Source organism: Salmo salar, chromosome 18 (assembly GCF_965601325.2).
Source record: "Salmo salar chromosome 18, fSalSal1, whole genome shotgun sequence".
NCBI lineage: Eukaryota > Metazoa > Chordata > Actinopteri > Salmoniformes > Salmonidae > Salmo > Salmo salar.
This window is the reverse complement of record NC_138308.1, coordinates 26,499,094-26,522,017: the sequence shown is the minus strand read 5'-3', so window position 1 is coordinate 26,522,017 and position 22,924 is coordinate 26,499,094. Positions and strand designations below refer to the sequence as shown.

General features: G+C 43.3%; 1 protein-coding gene across 1 annotated transcript in view; it reads right to left on the bottom strand.

Moving 5' to 3' along the window:
- cfap36 (cilia and flagella associated protein 36) overlaps window positions 1-22,176 on the bottom strand; it is a 37,585-nt gene extending 15,409 nt beyond the window's left edge. Inside the window, exons 1-3 of the mRNA XM_014154871.3 lie at window positions 21,841-22,176; window positions 1,893-1,957; window positions 1,543-1,644 (exon numbers count right to left, since the gene is read on the bottom strand). Of these exons, the coding sequence (XP_014010346.1) occupies window positions 1,543-1,644; window positions 1,893-1,957; window positions 21,841-21,943 (270 nt within the window). The 5' untranslated portion in view covers window positions 21,944-22,176. The remainder of the gene's footprint in view (window positions 1-1,542; window positions 1,645-1,892; window positions 1,958-21,840) is intronic.
- Window positions 22,177-22,924: the final 748 nt, after the last annotated feature.

Below are 22,924 nucleotides of genomic sequence, written 5' to 3'. Positions count from 1 at the left end.
TCCCCACTCTGACAGTTCATATTCCCTACCATTAGAAGGTAAAGGGTCGGGAAAGGTGTGGATTAGGCTCAATGGTGATAAGTCCTCAGATTCAGACCTCAGGGAAATGCTTCAGCAAGGTAATTAAGTAGTATCACAAAACAGTCGGCATGGAGACAGCAGGTAACAGCATGAGCAGAACTGAAAGGAGCTTGCCTTCAAGTCATTAATATGTAGCCTACCTTTCTTCAAAGGTAGTTCAATCTGTACCTTCCTTGTTCTTGATTGCTTGCCATGCAACCGAAGTGGCCTGGTCAAGCATACTGACCACTGTGGCCTGGTCAAGCAGACTGACTGCTGCGCTCAGCTTGTTCCACCAGGCTACAACCGAAGTGGCCTGGTCAAGCAGACTGATCGATGTGCTCAGCTTGTTCCACCAGGCTACAACCGAAGTGGCCTGGTCAAGCAGACTGATCGATGTGCTCAGCTTGTTCCACCAGGCTACAACCGAAGTGGCCTGGTCAAGCAGACTGATCGATGTGCTCTGCTTGTTCCACCAGGCTACAACCGAAGGCCCATTTCATAAAATCAGTAAACAGGTCTCCAGGATAAGTGAGTATTCTTGCACAAAAAGAAACACTGTAAACATTGTTTGTTTATCTACACACATCAAATGTGCATAACCTAGGCCTACTTGTAGTGCAAGAAAAATAGTTTGGGATTTACCCCAGAAACCTGGTAATTGAGTTTGATTGGATAGGGCCCAAAGTTAAATTGTAACAATATCACAGTCCCTGTAGAAACCCATCCCATAGTAAGCTACCTCATTGGAGTTGTTCAACTCTGGCACTGTCCACTCCTCCTTCCTCACCTGCACTGTGCAATAATTATTCCAAATGACTTGGTTAGCTTCCAGTTCAGTTCATCCCTGTGAGCAGACCTGAACCTTGTAGCCCTTGGCTTCATCAAAAGGCAACTAGGCCTTTGGGATGTCAAAGAGCTCATCTCTACTGTCAGAGACGTCAGGTAGCCTACTGTGTGTAACATTACATTACTTGATGAGTCATCACAAATTAACTCCATCACATACAGGAGTCATTACATTGATGGTGCATTAAATGAATTGTCCTGAGATGGAGGCCATTGAATTCTGCCCGGATACAACATATCATTCAGGATGGCCAGAGTCCAAAAAAAGAGACCAATAGCTGGCAAGTTTCCAGCAACCATTAGACGTCATCATCATAATACAAATCCCCTAGATATGTCATCACGGCAGGCATGATGAAGCAAGTGACAGATCAGAGTGGCATTGACATGCTGTTATTTTTAGGGACAGCCTTTAATGCTGTATCCAGAGAGAGCTCTTGGCCTGGCCCAAACATAGACCTAGGTATTTTCAGAGCAATGGTTTACATTTTCCTTCCACTGACTTGTGTAAAGCACTGAAGGATATGTAAGAAAAATATCTAGAGGTTCTGTTATCTCAACCCATTTGCATTGTAAAGGTCTACGTAGCTGGCATAATTTGTGGCAGCATATGGGAAAGATGATCGAGCTTACCTGTAAGGTTTTGGACTTAGCTAAAGGAGAGGAGCATGCCTCCAAAAACTGCTGCTCATCGATGCCAACCTCTTGCATGTAGGTTTCTAACAACTTCTCCACCTGGAAATAAATGTAGCTAGTTGCATCACTGTTTTCCAGAGACAAAACATTTGATGTTAAGACACTGACAAACTATTCATGACTAACTCAGCCATTCCACATCTTGATTCAGGTCTAATTCATGGAATTGTAGACCCTTCCAGAATATGTCTATCTAAGATACATGTGTAACGTTAAATCGTCATAATAAGAAACCCAATGCATAATAATGTTGCAGGCCATTCTAAAGACTGTAGCTAGCTACTCACCAAATGCTTGTACTCCTGATGGATTTCTGTATAAGTCAATTTATTTTCATCTTCGTCATCAAAAACTGAAAGAAAATGCAAAATTGGTCAACTATGTAAACTTGCATGCATAATATCTGAATTAAACAAGTAGGGTGACACTGCTTATTGACATACATTCCTAATTTACATTTTAGTCATTTAGCAGACGCTCTTACCCAAAGCGACTTACAAGAGCAAATAGGGGCACAGAGAGATGTTTCTCCTAGTCGGCTTGGGGATTTGAACCAGCGACCTTTTGGTTAGTGGCCCAACGCTCTTGACCACTAGGCTACCTGATTTGCAGCTGTGCATTTTTAATCCGGTATCATCAAGCAATAGCAACAAAAATCTTAACTACATTTTTCAAGTGTACCTAGCTAGCTAACAAATTACAATAGTTATAGTAGCCAGCTTCTGTCTTCCATAATATCCGGTGATCACCTGGCACTGGGAGGTTTGGCTACTCAGGTGATGATTATTTTGGTCAAGCACTGTTGCATGTACTAGTGGCCTAAATAAAGGAACGTAACAAGCGCGAGCCAGATCGATTAGCTACCAACTGGACACACTGGTTTAATCAACATTGTTTCAATTGTAATTTGTCGACTTATTGTGACGTGGAATCTGCATGGAAAATACATTGGATTTGAAAAAGTCAACCACCAGTACTGTTTTCATCTAAATTCAACCAGGGTTGTAAACGTTGAAATTATGGTATAACTTCAACTTAAATACATTGACTTAAAGATACAGTCCAGGATCTTAAGCACAACAAATTCATAACATATCATACAAAATTGCAACAATGTAAAATATCATATGGAATGGATAACGTAGTACACATAAAAACAGGGACCCATTTTGACTTGAGAGCACCACTTTCAAAACGACTGGCTGAAATTATACAAAAGTTCTGGAGCATCACTTTAACCTGACTAACCTGATGTTGTTACATCAATCTAATTTCAACACAGTACCAGTCAAATAGTAATTACAATAGTGAAGACATCAAAATTCTGAAATAACACGTAGTAGCCAAAAAAGTGTTGAACAAATCAAAATATATTTTATATTTGAGATTCTTCAAAGTAGCAACCATTTGCCTTTGACAGCTTTGCACACTCTTGGCATTCTCTCAACCAGCTTCACCTGGAATGCTTTTCCAACAGTCTTGAAGGAGTTCCCCCATATACTGAGCACTTGTTGGCTGCTTTTCCGTCACTCAATTCATCCCAAACCATCTCAATTGGGTTGAGGTCAGGTGATTGTGGAGGCCAGGTCATCTGATGCAGCACTCCATCACTCTCCTTCTTGATCAAATAGCCTGGAGGTGTGTTGGGTCATTGTGCTGTTAAAAAACAAATGATAGTCCCACTAAGCCCAAACCAGATGGGATTGCGTATCACTGCAGACTGCTGTGGTAGCCATGCTGGTTACGTGTGCCTTGAATTCTAAATAAATCACAGTGTCCCCAGCAAAACACCCCCTACACCATCACACCTCCTCCTCCATCCTTCACGGTGGGAACCACACATGCAGAGATCATCCGTTCACCTACTCTGTGTCTCACAAAGACACGGCGGTTGGAACCAAAAATCTAAAATTTGGACTCATCAGACCAAAGGACACATTTCCACCGGTCTAAATGTCCATTGCTTTTGTTTCTTGGCCCAAGCAAGTCTCTTATTATTATTGGTGTCCTTTAGTAGTGGTTTCTATTCGACCATGAAAGCCTGATGCACACAGTCTCCTCTGGACAGTTGGTGTTGAGATGTGTCTGTTACTTTAACTCTGAAGCATTTATTTGGGCTGCAATTTCTGAGGCCGGTAACTCGAATGAACTTATCCTCTGCAGCGGAGCTAACTCTGGGTCTTTCTTTCCTGTGGCGGTCCTCGTGAGAGCCAGTTTCATCATAGCACTTGATGATTTTTGCGACTGCACTTGAAAAAACGTTCAAAGTTCTTCACATTTTCCAGATTGATGGACCTTCATGTCTTAAAATAATGATGGATTGTCATTTCTCTTTGCTTATTTGAGCTGTTATTGACATAATATCTGGCTTGCAGTGAAAACACGCCCCCCTCAGAGAGAGAGACAGCTAAATGGGAGCTCTCACATCTTTCAACATGTTTTTTACAAAAGGATAGATTTGGATTTTACGGCAGGTACATATGCATGATGCTACTCTCCACAGCATGGCCTTCGCTCCAGATCAAAACTCCAAACCTACAACCTAATTTTGACCAAAATTAACCAGAGAGATTACTGCTTCCAAGGTTTTCTTTTTCCAAGCTATACAGAGGGTGCTCTTGCAAACAAACAGCAGAGACCTGAGGACACTATTCCAACCTGGAACTGAGCTCCCAGGCTTGAAAGGACAGACCAGATACAAATTCAACTAGCACTAAGGTGTGAAGTAAAAGGGCTTTTGGCCCAACAAGTGTCAGGAGTCTTTGAAGCATCCTCTGAAGCCCCCTCCTGCTGTTCAAAGACCATTAACTGGCATTTTCTTCAAGAAATCTGCCTCCAGAAATAAAAGCTTCTTCCAAGAGGGTGTGACACACACCTACTCCCATTGCCTGCTGCTTGGATTCCACCTGGCGATCTGTTCACCGTCTGCCCTGGCCTGTCTCCCCCTGTCTGGTACAGGTACCCCCGCCACACTCCCCCCTCTCTCCCAAGCTTTCGCTGGCCTCCAGCACACACGCACTGTTGGGGCGAGTGACTCTGAACTTACAATGGCTAGCCCCAAGTCGATATATACTTTATTTGTTTCTTGTGCATCTTGCTCTTTTTCTCATTGCCTCTGCATGCTTTGTTGACTACAAACTGTATTTACCTAACCGTGGGACAGACTGTTTGTTCCCACACTCGGGACTCTGACTCTATTGGTTACACGGACTTTTGGCCTCCCATCCTATTCTAACCACCTCTCGCCGGCTTTGTATTCATGTTACCTGATGAAATTGCTATACAATAAGATCTTGTTGCCATCTGATGCACATTGAGAAGTCATAAATCAGCACTGCAAAGCTCTCCCTGTACTATGCCGTGCCTTGATTGTATTACTGTTGACGATATCTGGAAATGTGCATGTACAGTCGTGGACAAAAGTTTTGAGAATGACACAAATATTAATTTCCACAACGTTTGCTGCTTCTGTGTCTTTAGATATTTGTGTTAGATGTTACTATGGAATACTGAAGTATAATTACAAGCATTTCATAAGTGTCAAAGGCTTTTATTGACAATTACATGAAGTTGATGCAAAGAGTCAATATTTGCAGTGTTGACCCTTCTTTTTCAAGACCTCTGCAATCCAACCTGGCATGCTGTCAATTAACTTCTGGGCCACATCCTGACTGATGGCAGCCCATTCTTGCATAATCAATGCTTGGAGTTTGTCAGAATTTGTGGATTTTTGTTTGTCCACCCGCCTCTTGAGGATTGACCACAAGTTCTCAATGGGATTAATGTCTGGGGAATATCCTGGCCATGGACCCAAAATATTGATGTTTTGTTTCCCGAGCCACTTAGTTATCACTTTTGCCTTATGGCAAGGTGCTCCATCATGCTGGAAAAGGCATTGTTCGTCACCAAACCCTACACAGCTGAATCAACTTTAGGAGATGGTCCTGGCGCTTGCTGGACTTTCTTTGGCACCCTGAAGCCTTCTTCACAACAATTGAACCGCTCTCCTGGAAGTTCTTGATGATCCGATAAATGGTTGATTTAGGTGCAATCTTACTCTCAGCAATATTCTTGCCTGTGAAGCCCTTTTTGTGCAAAGCAATGATGACGGCACGCGTTTCCTTGCAGGTAACCATGGTTGACAGAGGAAGAACAATGAATCCAAGCACCACCCTCCTTTTGAAGCTTCCAGTCTGTTATTCGAACTCAATCAGCATGACAGTGTGATCTCTAGCCTTGTCCTCGTCAACACTCACACCTGTGTTAATGAGAGAATCACTGACATGATGTCAGCGGGTCCTTTTGTGGCAGGGCTGAAATGTTTTTGGGGGATTCAGTTTATTTGCATGGCAAAGAGGGACTTTGCAATTAATTGCATTTCATCTGATCACTCTTCATAACATTCTGGAGTATATGCAAATTGCCATCATACAAACCGAGGCAGCAGACTTTGTGAAAATTAATATTTGTGTCATTCTCACAACTTTTGGCCACGACTGTACACCCTGGCCCAGCTACTGTTGCTAGCCCCAATTCTGACTTGTGCTCTGATATCTGCTTCACTGATTTCTGCTCTCGTAAAAGCCTGGGTTTTCTGCTCCTTAACAGTAGAAATGTATTACCCAAAATGGATCAATTGAAAGTGTGGGTTCACAGCTCCAATCCAGATTTGTTGGTCATTACTGAGACGTGGTTAAGGAACAGTGTTTTGAATACTGATGTTAACCTTTCTGATTATAACCTTTTTCGGCAAGACAAATCTTCCAAAGGTGGGGGAGTGGCAATCTTTACCAAGGATCACCTTCAGTGCTCGGTTGTCTCCACCAAGTCTGTCCCTGAACAATTTGATTTGCTGGATTTAAGTATTCAACTTTCAAATAGCTCTTTGTTGACTGTTGCTGGGTGCTATCGTCCTTCATCAGCACCGGCCTGTACCCTACCTGCCCTAAGCTATCCCCTGGCCCCTTACACTAAGTTAGGAATTGTCCTGCAAGGTCACCTAAACTGGGACATGCTTAAACCACCTGACCAAGTCCTAAAGCAATGAGACTCCCTAAATATTTCTCAGATTATCACCAATCCCACAAGGTATGACTCCAAACACCCAGAAAAGGCCACTCTCCTCGATGTTATCCTCACAAATAATCCTGATAGGTATCAGTCTGGTGTTTTCTGTAATGACCTTAGTGATCACTGTTTTACAGCCTGTGTTCGTAATGGCTGCTCAGTGAAACGACCTGTCCTGATTTGTCATAGAAGCTTGCTAAAAAACTTGAATGAGCAAGCCTTCCTTCATAAACTGGCCTCTGTAAAATGGGATAGAATCAGCTTGGTCCCCTCTGTCAAAGACGCTTGGATATTCTTTTTTGATATTTTCAGTGGTATTGTTAACAAACGCCCCCATGAAGAAAATGAGAATGAAAAAGAGGTTCAGCCCCTGGTTCGACCGTGATCTTGCAGAATTACTCCACCTCAAGAATTGCATTTGGCGCAAGGCTCGGCACACGCATACTTAGGCTGACTGGCTATCGTTCAGGCAAATGAGAAATAAGTGCACTCAGGCTATCCGGAAGGCCAAAGTTAGTTACTTTAAGGAGAAGTTATCTTTCTGTGGGTCTAACCCCAAGAAGTTCTGGAGAACAGTCAAAGACCTGGAGAATAAACCTCCTCCTCACAGCTACCCATGTTCCTTGATGTTGATGATGTGGTTGTTAGTGACAAGAAGCACATGGCTGAGCTCTTTAAATCACTACTTACATTACATTACATTACATTTAAGTCATTTAGCAGACGCTCTTATCCAGAGCGACTTACAAATTGGTGCATTCACCTTATGATATCCAGTGGAACAACCACTTTACAATAGTGCATCTAAATATTTTAAGGGGGGGGGGGGGGGGGTTAGAAGGATTACTTTATCCTATCCTAGGTATTCCTTAAAGAGGTGGGGTTTCAGGTGTCTCCGGAAGGTGGTGATTGACTCCGCTGTCCTGGCGTTGTGAGGGAGCTTGTTCCACCATTGGGGTGCCAGAGCAGCGAACAGTTTTGACTGGGCTGAGCGGGAACTGTGCTTCCTCAGAGGTAGGGGGGCCAGCAGGCCAGAGGTGGATGAACGCAGTGCCCTTGTTTGGGTGTAGGGCCTGATCAGAGCCTGAAGGTATGGAGGTGCCGTTCCCTTCACAGCTCCGTAGGCAATCACCATGGTCTTGTAGCGGATGCGAGCTTCAACTGGAAGCCAGTGGAGAGAGCAGAGGAGCGGGGTGACGTGAGAGAACTTGGGAAGGTTGAACACCAGACGGGCTGCGGCGTTCTGGATGAGTTGTAGGGGTTTAACCTCTCTGGGCTAGGCGGGACGAATTCGTCCCACCTACGTAACAGCCAGTTGAATCCTGTGGCGCGATTTTCAAAACCTTTGAAATGCTATTACTTCAATTTCTCAAACATGACTATTTTACAGCTATTTAAAGACAAGACTCTCGTTAATCTAACCACACTGTCCGATTTCAAAAAGGCTTTACAATGAAAGCAAAACATTAGATTATGTCAGCAGAGTACCAAGCCAGAAACAATCAGACACCCATTTTTCAAGCTAGCATATAATGTCACAAAAACCCAGAAGACAGCTAAATGCAGCACTAACCTTTGATGATCTTCATCAGATGACAACCCTAGGACATTATGTTATACAATACATGCATGTTTTGTTCAATCAAGTTCATATTTATATCAAAAAACAGCTTTTTACATTAGCATGTGACGTTCAGAACTAGCATACCCCCCGCAAACTTCCGGCGAATTCACTAACAATTTATTAAATTACTCACGATAAAAGTTCACAAAAAGCATAACAATTATTTTAAGAATTATAGATACAGAACTCCTCTATGCACTCGATATGTCCGATTTTAAAATAGCTTTTTGGTGAAAGCACATTTTGCAATATTCTAAGTACATAGCCCAGGCATCACGGGCTAGCTATTTAGACACCCGGCAAGTTTAGCACTCATCAATATCAGGTTTACTATTATAAAAGTTTGATTACCTTTTGTTGTCTTCGTCAGAATGCACTCCCAGGACTGCTACTTCAATAACAAATGTTGGTTTGGTCCAAAATAATCCATCGTTATATCCGAATAGCGGCGTTTTGTTCGTGCATCCCAGACACTATCTGAAATGGTAAATCAGGGTCGTGCGCATGGCGCAATTCGTGACAAAAAAAAAAAAAAAAAGAAATATTCCATTACCGTACTTCGAAGCATGTCAACCGCTGTTTAAAATCCATTTTTATGCAATTTTTCTCGTAAAAAAGCGATAATATTCCGACCGGGAATGTCCATTTAGCTAAACAGAGGAAAGTAAACAAAGCTTTCGGTCGACGCGGGCACGAGCCTGAGTCTCACAGTACTATAACCAGCCACTACCCAAACGCGCTACTTTTTTTCAGCCAGAGCCTGCAAAGCCACGATTCAGCTTTTTACCGCCTTCTGAGACCCTATGGCAGCCGTAGGAAGTGTCACGGGACAGCTAAGATCCTCACTCTTCAATAAACAGAGACAAGAAGAACGACACCTTGTCAGACAGGCCACTTCCTGCATGAAACCTTCTCAGTTTTTTGCCTGCCAAATGAGTTCTGTTATACTCACAGACACCATTCAAACAGTTTTAGAAACTTTAGGGTGTTTTCTATCCATATGTAATAAGTATATGCATATTCTAGTTACTGGGTAGGAGTGGTAACCAGATTAAATCGGGTACGTTTTTTATCCGGCGGTGTAAATACTGCCCCCTAGCCCTAACAGGTTAATGGCACAGGCAGGGAGCCCAGCCAACAGCGAGTTGCAGTAATCCAGACGGGAGATGACAAGTGCCTGTGTTAGGACCTGCGTCGCTTCCTGTGTGAGGCAGGGTCGTACTCTGCGAATGTTGTAGAGCATGAACCTACAGGATCGGGTCACCGCCTTGATGTTAGTGGAGAACAACAGGGTGTTGTCCAGGATCACGCCAAGGTTCTTAGCACTCTGGGAGGAGGACACAAGGGAGTTGTCAACCGTGATGGCGAGATCATGGAACGGGCAGTCCTTCCCCGGGAGGAAGAGCAGCTCCGTCTTGTCGAGGTTCAGCTTGAGGTGGTGATCCGTCATCCACACTGATATGTCTGACAGACATGCAGAGATGCGATTCGCCGCCTGATTATCAGAAGGGGGAAAGGAGAAGATTAATTGTGTGTCGTCTGCATAGCAATGATAGGAGAGACCATGTGAGGATATGACAGAGCCAAGTGACTTGGTGTATAGCGAGAATAGGAGAGGGCCTAGAACAGAGCCCTGGGGGACACCAGTGGTGAGAGCGCATGGTGCGGAGACAGATTCTCGCCACGCCACCTGGTAGGAGCGACCTGTCAGGTAGGACGCAATCCAAGCGTGGGCCGCGCCGGAGATGCCCAACTCGGAGAGGGTGGAGAGGAGGATCTGATGGTTCACAGTATCAAAGGCAGCAGATAGGTCTAGAAGGATGAGAGCAGAGGAGAGAGAGTTAGCTTTAGCAGTGCGGAGAGCCTCCGTGACACAGAGAAGAGCAGTCTCAGTTGAATGCCCAGTCTTGAAACCTGACTGATTAGGATCAAGAAGGTCATTCTGAGAGAGATAGCAGGAGAGCTGGCCAAGGACGGCACGTTCAAGAGTTTTGGAGAGAAAAGAAAGAAGGGATACTGGTCTGTAGTTGTTGACATCGGAGGGATCGAGTGTAGGTTTTTTCAGAAGGGGTGCAACTCTCGCTCTCTTGAAGACGGAAGGGACGTAGCCAGCGGTCAAGGATGAGTTGATGAGCGAGGTGAGAAGGTCTCCGGAAATGGTCTGGAGAAGAGAGGAGGGGATAGGGTCAAGTGGGCAGGTTGTTGGGCGGCTGGCCGTCACAAGACGCGAGATTTCATCTGGAGAGAGAGGGGAGAAAGAGGTCAAAGCACAGGGTAGGGCAGTGTGAGCAGGACCAGCGGTGTCGTTTGACTTAGCAAACGAGGATCGGATATCGTCAACCTTCTTTTCAAAATGGTTGACGAAGTCATCCGCAGAGAGGGAGGAGGGGGGGGGGGGAGGGGGAGGAGGATTCAGGAGGGAGGAGAAGGTAGCAAAGAGCTTCCTAGGGTTAGAGGCAGATGCTTGGAATTTAGAGTGGTAGAAAGTGGCTTTAGCAGCAGAGACAGAAGAGGAGAATGTAGAGAGGAGGGAGTGAAAGGATGCCAGGTCCGCAGGGAGGCGAGTTTTCCTCCATTTCCGCTCGGCTGCCCGGAGCCCTGTTCTGTGAGCTCGTAGTGAGTCGTCGAGCCACGGAGCAGGAGGGGAGGACCGAGCCGGCCTGGAGGATAGGGGACAGAGAAAATCAAAGGCTGCAGAAAGGGAGGAGAGGAGGGTTGAGGAGGCAGAATCAGGAGATAGGTTGGAGAAGGTTTGAGCAGAGGGAAGAGATGATAGGATGGAAGAGGAGAGAGTAGCGGGAGAGAGAGAGCGAAGGTTGGGACGGCACAATACCATCCGAGTAGGGGCAGAGTGAGAAGTGTTGGATGAGAGCAAGAGGGAAAAGGATACAAGGTAGTGGTCGGAGATTTGGAGGGGAGTTGCAATGAGATTAGTGGAAGAACAGCATCTAGTAAAGATGAGGTCAAGCGTATTGCCTGCCTTGTGAGTAGGGGGGAAGGTGAGAGGGTGAGGTCAAAAGAGGAGAGGAGTGGAAAGAAGGAGGCAGAGAGGAATGAGTCAAAGGTAGACGTGGGGAGGTTAAAGTCACCCAGAACTGTGAGAGGTGAGCCATCCTCAGGAAAGGAACTTATCAAGGCGTCAAGCTCATTGATGAACTCTCCAAGGGAACCTGGAAGGCGACAAATGATAAGGATGTTAAGCTTGAAAGGGCTGGTAACTGTGACTGCATGGAATTCAAATGAGGAGATAGACAGATGGGTCAGGGGAGAAAGAGAGAATGTCCACTTGGGAGAGATGAGGATTCCAGTGCCACCACCCCGCTGGCTCGATGCTCTAGGGGTATGCGAGAACACGTGGGCAGACGAAGAGAGAGCAGTAGGAGTAGCAGTGTTATCTGTGGTAATCCATGTTTCCGTCAGCGCCAGGAAGTCTAGGGACTGGAGGGTAGCATAGGCTGAGATGAACTCAGCCTTGTTGGCTGCACACCGGCAGTTCCAGAGGCTGCCGGAGACCTGGAACTCCACGTGGGTCGTGCGCACTGGGACCACCAGGTTAGAGTGGCAGCGGCCACGCGGTTTACTTCATTAGTAGTTTGCAGTGATACATCCATAACCTGAGCGGAAACCAGATTGCATACCAGAGAGAATACTATAGACATCAAGAAAGCCAGTCAGTTGATTATTGACAAGTTTTTCCAACACTTTTGATAAACAGGGCAAAATAGAAATAGGCCTGTAACAGTAGGATCAGCTTGATCTCCTCCTTTTAAGTAAAGGATGAACTGTGGCTGCCTTCCAAGCAATGGGAACCTCCCCAGAAAGGAGAGACAGGCTTTGCTATGATAGGGGCAGCAACCTTAAAGAAGAAATGGTTTAGACCCTCTGACCCAGATGTTTTACTGACAGCAGTAGATGAACCTCCTTCTTATTAATTCTTCCACTCCCAAAGACCCAGCTGAGCCAGCCTCCACTGTTATTGTGAACAGCAGGGGTCTCGGGCTCAGCCACCGGCCGGCTGCCAGTCTGGCTCTGAGGGTTGGCATCGGAGTGTTCCGGCTTGGTGATGGACATCATAGCAGGATGCTCAACATATTTAAGTCGAACATCTGTAATAAGTGGGAGAAGTCAGGCCACTCTGCTCATGTCACCACACAGAACAATTACTAGCTGACAGGTAGAACGTCTCGCTCTGATACTCTGTTACAACCCAATCTTAACCTACACGCAGTCACAGGGATTACTGGGAGGTTACTCCAGGACTCTGCGATCGCATCGTTTTGGTTGCAAAATCAACAATTCCCTGCATATTATGTGAGGGCTTACAAATTTGACCAATCATCAAACTATTTCTGCATAAAATAGTCACGTCATCACAATATTACCGCATAGAACTGACCCATTACCACAGTACAAAAAGAGGGCTCGCAATTTCAACCAATCACCGCACATTTACTGCATAATATGGTTCAATCAAGCCAGACGTCAACACAGTTTTTTCCCTTGTCAGCGCATTTTTGCAACAAATTGGACAAAACAATTGCATATTGCTATGTAAAATGTCATAATTGTCGCTGCAAAATCTAGCATATTTATCAGCTAATATAAAAAAAATCCATACGAAATCCTGGAGATATTCACCAGAGTATGTAAATGTATACACTCACTACTGTAAGTCACTCTGGATAAGAGCGTCTGCTAAATGACTAAAATGTAAATGTAATGTTTTTTTGGGGTCAAGTTTAAGGAGCTCCTTTAGCACCTCGGACTCAGTGACTGGCTGCAGGAAGAAACTTTGTAACGGGGCAAGGGAAAAAGAGGGAGAAGCATTGGGGATAGTCGCATTAGAAGGGATGGAAGATGAGGAAATGTTGGATGGGCAAGGAGGCATGGCTGAGTCAAATAGGAATCCTAACTAGGCAAGTCAGTTAAGAACACATTCTTATTTTCAATGACGGTCTAGGAACGGTGGGTTAACTGCCTTGTTCAGGGGCAGAACGACAGATTTTTACCTTGTCAGCTCGGGGATTCGATCTTGCAACCTTCCGGTTACTAGTCCAACGCTCTAACCACCTGCCTTACATTGCACTCCACGAGGACCCTGCGTGGCAGGCTGACTACCTGTTACGCGAGTGCAGCAAAAAGCCGAGGTAAGTTGCTAGCTAGCATTAAACTTACCTTATAAAAAACAATCAACCTTAACATAATCACTAGTTAACTACACATGGTTGACGATATTACTAGTTTATCTAGCGTGTCCTGCGTTGCATATAATCGATGCGGTGCCTGTTAATTTCTCATCGAATCACAGCCTACTTCTCCAAACGGGTGATGATTTAACAAGTGCATTCGCGAAAAAAGCACTGTCGTTGCACCAATGTGTACCTAACCATAAACATCAATGCCTTTCTTTAAAATCAATACACAAGTATATATTTTTAAACCTGCATATTTAGTTAATATTGCCTGCTAACATGACTTTGTTATAACTAGGGAAATTGTGTCACTTCTCTTGCGTTCCGTGCAAGCAGTCAGGGTATATGCAGCAGTTTGGGCCGCCTGGCTCATTGCGAACTGTGTGAACACCATTTATTCCTAACAAAGACCGTAATTAATTTGCCAGAATTGTACATAATTATGACATAACATTGAAGGTTGTACAATGTAACAGCAATATTTAGACTTAGGGATGCCACCCGTTAGATAAAATACGGAACGGTTCCGTATTTCACTGAAAGAATAAACGCTTTGTTTTCGAAATGATCGTTTCCGGATTTGACCATATTAATGACCTAAGGCTCGTATTTCTGTGTGTTATTATGTTATAATTAAGTCTATGATTTGATAATTGATAGAGCAGTCTGACTGAGCGGTGGTAGGCAGCAGCAGGCTTGTAAGCATTCATTCAAACAGCACTTTCGTGCGTTTGCCAGCAGCTCTTCGTTGTGCTTCAAGCATTGAGCTGTTTATGACTTCAAGCCTATCAACTCCCAAGATTATGCTGGTGTAACCGATGTGAAATGGCTAGCTAGTTAGCGGGGTGTACGCTAATAGCGTTTCAATCGGTGACGGCACTCGCTCTGAGACCTTGAAGTAGTTGTTCCCCTTGCTCTGCAAGGGCCGCGGCATTTGTGGAGCAATGGATAACGATGCTTCGAGGGTGGCTGTTTTCGATGACATGCTATCAACCTAAATAAAAAGGTATATTGAAATAAAATGTGAAGCCACAGTCCAACGACTTCTGCCTGAACAATAGGATGTCCACCCATTCTGCCCAGAGTAAAAACGCGCTTTGGTGCTGTAATTTCACATCCTCATTATGTGGTGGGCCGTAGCAAGCCATCTCCTTTAGTTACTGAGGTGATTGATCTCTGTCGAGGGAGGTGCTGGTTTTCACATATTGTGTAGACAGCTGGTGATGAGGGGTAATACACTTCAGTGAGAACAAGTCTACCATACAGATGCCTACCTTTATGTACCCTGCTTAGCTTTGGAAACAAGTTGTGTTCATTTCAACGGAGCTACACGATATATATAAAAGTATGTGGCCACCTCTTCAATTTAGTGGATTCAGCCACACCTGTTGCTGACAGGTGTTTAACCTCTATGGGCTAGGCGGGACGAATTCGTCCCACCTACGTAACAGCCACTTGAAGCCTGTGGCGCGATTTTCAAAACCTTAAAAATCCTATTACTTCAATTTCTCAAACATATGACTATTTTACAGCTATTTAAAGACAAGACTCTCGTTAATCTAACCACACTGTCCGATTTCAAAAAGGCTTTACAACGAAAGCAAAACATTAGATTATGTCAGCAGAGTACCAAGCCAGAAATAATCAGACACCCATTTTTCAAGCTAGCATATAATGTCACAAAAACCCAGAAGACAGCTAAATGCAGCACTCACCTTTGATGATCTTCATCAGATGACAACCCTAGGACATTATGTTATACAATACATGCATGTTTTGTTCAATCAAGTTCATATTTATATCAAAAACCAGCTTTTTACATTAGCATGTGACGTTCAGAACTAGCATACCCCCCGCAAACTTCCGGGGAATTCGCTAACATTTTACTAAATTAATCACGATAAACGTTCACAAAAAGCATAACAATTATTTTAAGAATTATAGATACAGACCTCCTCTATGCACTCGATATGTCCGATTTTAAAATAGCTTTTTGGTGAAAGCACATTTTGCAATATTCTAAGTACATAGCCCAGGCATCACGGGCTAGCTATTTAGACACCCGGCAAGTTTAGCACTCACCATAATCATATTTACTATTATAAAAGTTTGATTACCTTTTGTTGTCTTCGTCAGAATGCACTCCCAGGACTGCTACTTCAATAACAAATGTTGGTTTGGTCCAAAATAATCCATCGTTATATCCGAATAGCGGCGTTTTGTTCGTGCGTTCCAGACACTATCCGAAATGGTAAAGAAGGGTCACGCACATGGCGCAATTCGTGACAAAAAAATTATAAATATTCCATTACCGTACTTCGAAGCATGTCAACCGCTGTTTAAAATCAATTTTTACGACATTTTTCTCGTAGAAAAGCGATAATATTCCGACAGGGAATCTCCTTTTCGGCAAACAGAGGAAAAAAATCACAAAGGCGGGGGCGGTCGGGTCATGCGCCTAAGCCCAGAGTCCCTTGATCGGCCACTTGAGAAAGGCGATAATGTGTTTCAGCCTGGGGCTGGGATGACGACATTCAGGTTTTTCCCGGGCTCTGAGCGCCTATGGACGACGTAGGAAGTGTCACGTTAGAGCAGAGATCCTTAGTAAAAGATAGAGATGGAAAAGAAGTTCAAGAAATGGTCAGACAGGCCACTTCCTGTAAAGGAATCTCTCAGGTTTTGACCTGCCATTTGAGTTCTGTTATACTCACAGACACCATTCAAACAGTTTTAGAAACTTTAGGGTGTTTTCTATCCATATGTAATAAGTATATGCATATTCTAGTTACTGGGTAGGAGTGGTAACCAGATTAAATCGGGTATGTTTTTTATCCAGCCGTGTCAATACTGCCCCCTAGCCCTAACAGGATAACATCGCGCACACAGCCATGCGATCTCCAAAGACAAACATTGGCCTTACTGAAGAGCTCAGTGACTTTCAACGTGGCATTGTCATAGGATGCCAACAAGTCAGTTCGTCAAATTTCTGCCCTGCTAGAACTGCCCTGGTCAACTGTAAGTGCTGTTATTGTGAAGTGGAAACATCTAGGAGCAACATGGCTGGGCCGCGAAGTGGTAGGCCACACAAGCTCACAGAACGGGATCGGAGAGTGCTGAAGCGCGTAACGCGTAAAATCGTCTGTCCTCGGTTGCAACACTCACTACCGAGATCCAAACTGCCTCTGGAAGCTACTTCTGCACAACAACTGTTCGTCAGGAGCTTCATGAAATGGGTTTCCATGGCCAAGCAGCTGAAAACAAGTCTAAGATCACCATGCGCAATGCCAAGCGTCGGCTGGATTGGTGTAAAGATCGCTCCCATTGGACTCTGGAGCAGTGGAAACGCGTTCTCTGGAGTGATGAATCAAACTTCACCATCTGGCAGTCCAACGGACGAATCTGGGTTTGGCGGCTGCCAGGGGAACGCTACCTGCCCCAATGTATAGTGCGGTGGAGGAGGAGAAATGGTCTCGGGCTGTTTTTCATGGTTCCAGCTAGGCCCATTAGTTCCAGTGAAGGGAAATCTTAACGCTACAGCATACAATGACATTCTAGTTGATTCTGCGCTTCCAACGTTGTGGAAGGCCCTTTCCTGTTTCAGCATGACAATGCCCCCTCCCCCCCATGCACAAAGCAAGGTCGATACAGAAATGGTTTGTCGAGATCGGTGTGGTAGAACTTGACTGGCCTGCCCAAAGCCCTGATCTCAACTCCATCGAACACATTTGGGATGAATTGGAACGCCAACTGCGAGTCAGGCCTAATCACCCAACGTTAGTACCCGACCTCACTAATGCTCGTGGCTGAATGGAAGCAAGTCCCCGCAGCAATGTTCCAACAATTAGTGGAAAGCTTTCCCAGAATAGTGGAGTCTGTTATAGCAGAAAATGGGGGACCAACTTCATATTAATGCCCATGATTTTGGAATGAGATGTTCGACGAGCAGGTCTCCACATACTTTTGACCAAATAGTGTAGCTAACGCAGAGTAGATTCTCCATAGGACGTTGAGAATTAGTACATTGTGGGTAGTTTAAGATATCTGAAAATAAGTGAATAAATATGTGAAAAGGCTAAAACATAACTATGTTTGTAGTTATAAGTAACCCGATCGTGACTACAACTAAGTTACTAAGTCTTTGACCACACTGTGTTGTTACTTTGAGTAAAAACTAGGGATGCACGATATATCGTGGAAAATATCGGAATCGGCCGATGTCTAGTTTAATGCCCGATGTGCAAAACCGATGTCAAAGCTGTAAAATGTTGCGCTATACGTGCAACACAGCATTCCTAAACTAGCCCACAATGTCTGCTGTGTGGATTGAGCAGTCAAGTCAAACAGTTATTTATTTATTTTTTTTAACTTTTATTTAACTAGGCAAGTCAGTTGTGAGTAAATCATTATTTACAATGACGGCCTAGGAACAACTGCCTTGTTCAGGGGCAGAATGACAGATTTTTTACCTTGTCAGCTCGGGGATTCGGTCTAGCAACCTTTCAGTTACTGGCCCACTAGGCTACCTGCCACCCCCAAACAACCGTTCTCTGTCGTGGGTGATGTTGGCTTTTGCTGACTGGTCGAGCACCAGTTAACACTACCAAGTGCGCTATTTATCCGATGTTGCCCTACCGGAGTTACACAGTAATAGCCTCACTGCAATTAGCTTCACAACATACATACTATGGAACGCCTTTTGGGTCTATGCTTGTCAAAAATGATACAGTATCACTGCCAAAGCTGTACAAAAAAGTCAGCAAACAAGCAAACACCGGCCACGAACGATGTGTTTACAATACCACGTCGGTAATAAAGCATCATTTGTTCGACCGCAACATCTGGGGTAGCTAGCTTTAGCTTGGTACCTAGCTAGCACCAATACAACCAGCTTGAAAGCAATGACCAGTAGAAACTGCAGTCATTTTCATTATTCTTAGCAATGATTTAGGAATCCTTGTGAGTAAGTATTAGCAAGGTTGCCACTTGTTGTTCACCTATTGAAATTGAATTTCAGCTCATGAAAATAAACAGCTAGCCAGCTACTTAACCCTGTTGCCCAAAGCTAACGTTATAAGCAGCCAGCTAGCTTCATCTGGCTAGTGAGGCTCGACCTGACCGGGTTATGTGTTGTGAAGCTAGCCACAATAAGAATTAGGCACAATAGTGGAATTTGCGGTTTGCCTTCAAAATAAAATATGTCATTGGCAGTGATGCAAATGAATACAAATAGTATAATTCTGCAATAATTTTATTTTGAAGGCTAACCGCAAGTCCACTATTGTGGCTAGCTTCACATAGATGGGTACGACCACCATTAATCAAATAAGAACTGTCTTATGAATTAGGGTTATTTTAGATGTTGATACCTAGCTATATAGTTAGCTAGCTAACTATAGCTACTGAAACAGATGTTTTGCTATGTTTTTGGGGAAGAACATTGTTTGCATCCATGAGCTAGCAAGCTTTTTTTTTTAATGGCCAGCACTGTAGGTGCTCGAGACAACTTTAGCAGCATCATAGGATACATATCGATGAATCTTTGTGACATATGAAATACGAGTGATAGTGTAATCAATGTGTAATAACTACGTAAGAAATTAATTAACGCGTTAAATTATTATGTGACATACAGTCATATTCAGGTCCTGTTTGGTCAGCAAACTTATTTGACACATCAAATAGTGTTATTTGACACTCAAATAGCCTTACCTCCCTTATCCTACCTCATTTGCACACACTGTATATAGACTTTTTCTATTGTATTATTGACTATATTTGTTTATTCCATGTGTAACTCTGTGTTGTTGTTTGTATCGCACTGCTTTGCTTTATCTTGGCCAGGTCACAGTTGTAAATGAGAACTTGTTCTCAACTAGCCTACCTGGTTAAATAAAGGTGATAATTTTTTTTTTTATAGTATATTTTTTGACACGCAAAGACCCAAACGGCATTCCATAGAAATCCTGGTTGAGAACGAAACGACTGAACAACGAAACAGCACAGCAAGAAAGTGATAGAAATAGGTTTTGATTATGTTTTACTGGTAACGGGGACATACGTAAATGCCAACAAAATAACTTTTTGGTCAGTGTGGTGTGTGTAACCTTTATTTAACTAGGCAGGTCAGTTAAGAACAAATTCTTATTTACAATGACGGCCTACACCGGCCAAACCCGGACGACGCTGGGCCAATTGTGCGCCGCCCTATGGGACTCCCAATCACGGCCGGATGTGATACAGCCTGGATTCGAACCAGGGACTGTAGTGACGCCTCTTGCACTGAGACGCAGTGCCTTAGACCGCTGCGTCCATGTGTGTGTGTGTGTGTGTGTTAACTATTTAACTGTACTAGAATGCTTAAAAGGCCTCTAAAATGTTTTATATCTGTTATCGGTATCGGTTCGTTTGGCAAGGAAAATATCGGTATCGGCCAAAAATGTCACATCGGTGCATCACTAGTAAAAACTCACGCTTCCTACCCTTTAACGTGCCAATTAAAACACTTTGACATGTTAATGTGGTGTATCATGTCAAAACATTGAGACATTGAACAGCTTCCATACTCATTTGCGTAGACTACCTAAATAACATTAACAGTTGAATGTAACTCCTAACTTGAGGTTGGGTTTATGTAGTCTACACTTACATCTAATTTACCAAACAAAGAACACCATAATTTCAGCTTGTAGATAGGTATACCATCATTCATCCATGGTTGATTGGATCTTTGGAAGTAGTCAGCTACCATTACATTAGCTTTAAAAAAAAAAAAACTTTAGGCGGCATTCTGCCTTCTCCCTACAGTTTCCAGCCATTAACTTCCCCTACAGGCTACCTCATGTGAACTACAATCCCTATGCTGTGGTTTAACCTTAAGAAATGTCAATAGTACCGGTAGTTGCTTGCAATACGGCTTTTGAAACATATGGCCCTTATCTTTCATCAGCGAGAAACAATCTTTCAAATTTTAAATATACTTACTGTAGCAGTTTTGCACAGATCTATACTGCTATGGGAGCCTCCATCCGACAAAACTACACTGTAGCAGTTACAGATCCATACAGCTTATGCTAGACAGGTAAACTAGCACAGGTGGTGACCTCTTGTCTTCAGTAAACACGCGCTGTAACATGGATATGGCTGTGTGGGAACATTAACCCTAACAATGTGTGTATCAATGTAACCTTTTGTTTTTAGAAAATTATTTCTCGCTGTTATGAAATATGATCCTTATATTTACAAAACAGTACGGCAAGCGATGCGTGTTAGCTTTCAAAAAGCCCCCATAAAGAAGATACTATCATCAATAGGGCTAAAGCAGTTGGCGTCTATGAATGGGGTACCATTACATTAGCCCTATAAATAACATGCCAAATTCATGATATTAACAATACTTTTACCTCTAAGTCAATGTATTTAAGTTCAACCCTAATGTCAATGTTTACAACGCTTTTTGAAATTAGATGAAAACAGTACTGGTTTATGACTTTTTCTAATCCAATGAATTTTTCACGTTGATTCCATGTCACAACACGTTGACCAATTAAGTTGATTCAACCAGTGTGTGCGCCAGTATCTGTACGTTAACGTCCAGAAAGCCCCGATTCCCCACTGTAAGCGTTATAATGTAAATTCGTTGATCACCAAATATGGAGTTTCGCTGAGCAAGTATGTTAATTTACTCCCGGTATGTACTTCCAAAAAAGGTCAAAATTAAATTCACAAATTACTGTCACGATCAGGTCGGAAGAATACAACAGTTCAATCCTAGCTTGTACATTTTTATTTCGATTTTTTTTGGAAGTACATACCGGAAGTAAATGCAGATAGTTGATCTGCGAAACTCAATATTTGGTGATCAACAAACGTATTTTGACATTCTAATGCTGATCTGGTGAATTGTGCGTTTGAATCGGAACTTTCTGGGCGTTCGAGTGGTCTCTACGCACATATATACTGTTTCACCCAGTGGATAACTTAACCAGCTAGTTTATTTGCTTCAAGTATTAACTAAGCTATAATAAGACATGTTGGATGAATGTCGCTCAAACATGTGAAGCACTGACGCATGCCAAACAACGTAAACAACTGAGCTGGAAAATCACTGCTCCCTTTCGCCAACAAAAACATTACGCGCTTGAAGCTAGCTAATAGCTAGTTAGCTACAGTAAAAGTTTTAGCTAGCAAATTCCACCTAGAATTTAGCTAGCTGGCTGTTATTCAGCTTGCTAGCTAGCTCACTCGAGCCGGGGTGCCAAGGATGATTCCAGCATGTGTAATCCTGGTCCTGAAAACCGTTTATAATAATTTTCTTTATCGTAAAACGTATAAAAACAAAATGGCCATTCTTACCTGTACATTTGTTTTCCAAGAAGTCAGTGTATGGAATGACCCATTCAGGACTTCCCAAATATCCAGCGATGCTCTCCACAACCCACTCGCTGTCCTCAGCCATGTTGGCTAAAAACACACTATAGTGCTCTTCAGGCAAAGAAGGTTAGTCTTGAAATTTAACAAAATGCACAACTGAAGTGTAAGTATGTATACATTTGTTGAGATCTAGCTAACAAGCTAGTCCATTTATTGTTATTATCCCTCTCCGTAGCTGCAGAAAATCTGAAAATGCGCACTCATGAATTTCGAAGTGGTCGAATGGGTTGACACCTAATCGGTCCCTATGGTAACCGATTACATCAGTGTTTAGCGTTCTACAAATTGAACAGCCCATCGGGTGTGTGGCAGTGTGGTAACCTAGTAAGTGTTTTATTCTTTGTGATCCTTTGAATGCACAATACTAATAATCCCTGATATTTCTCTGTAAACTACCTACATTACCTGAATAGTGATGTAGTCTTGATTTAGGCTACAATGCCGGTATATTGGCGCTGTTGTGTAGGGCGAAGTTTCCGTGTGCTAGTTGAAGATACCCCTCTATGCCTGAATAGGGTGATAGTGTGCATAGCCAAGAGACTGGCAATCTAGTTTCATGATTGAGAGCCCCACACCCTTGTCACCCGGGCGCTGTGATAAATCAAACCCCACTCTTGAGATAGGATTAATTCGTTCACAGGTTAAACCACCACAGTTTAAATCCCACGTAATCTGAAATGGATAGTCACTAAAGCGCGTAGACCTACCTGAATTTGGATAGTTACCGGGGTTTGGACTGGATGTGTACAGTAGCCTCTGAATAAAACCACAATACATACATAGATTTTTTTTTATTAAGAGTAAACATTAAATGTATCAATTCGATATAGGCATCAATGTTATACAATAAATATACACTCCTTTTGTATTTTGAAATATATATTGTTAAAATAAGGCTGTCTATTGTACTTTAGTCCTACAGTTCATAAAGGCAGGGCATGCAACAGTGGGCATGCCAAAATTAAGCAAAAAAGTATGTTGTATTATGCATAAGAACATATTTGTA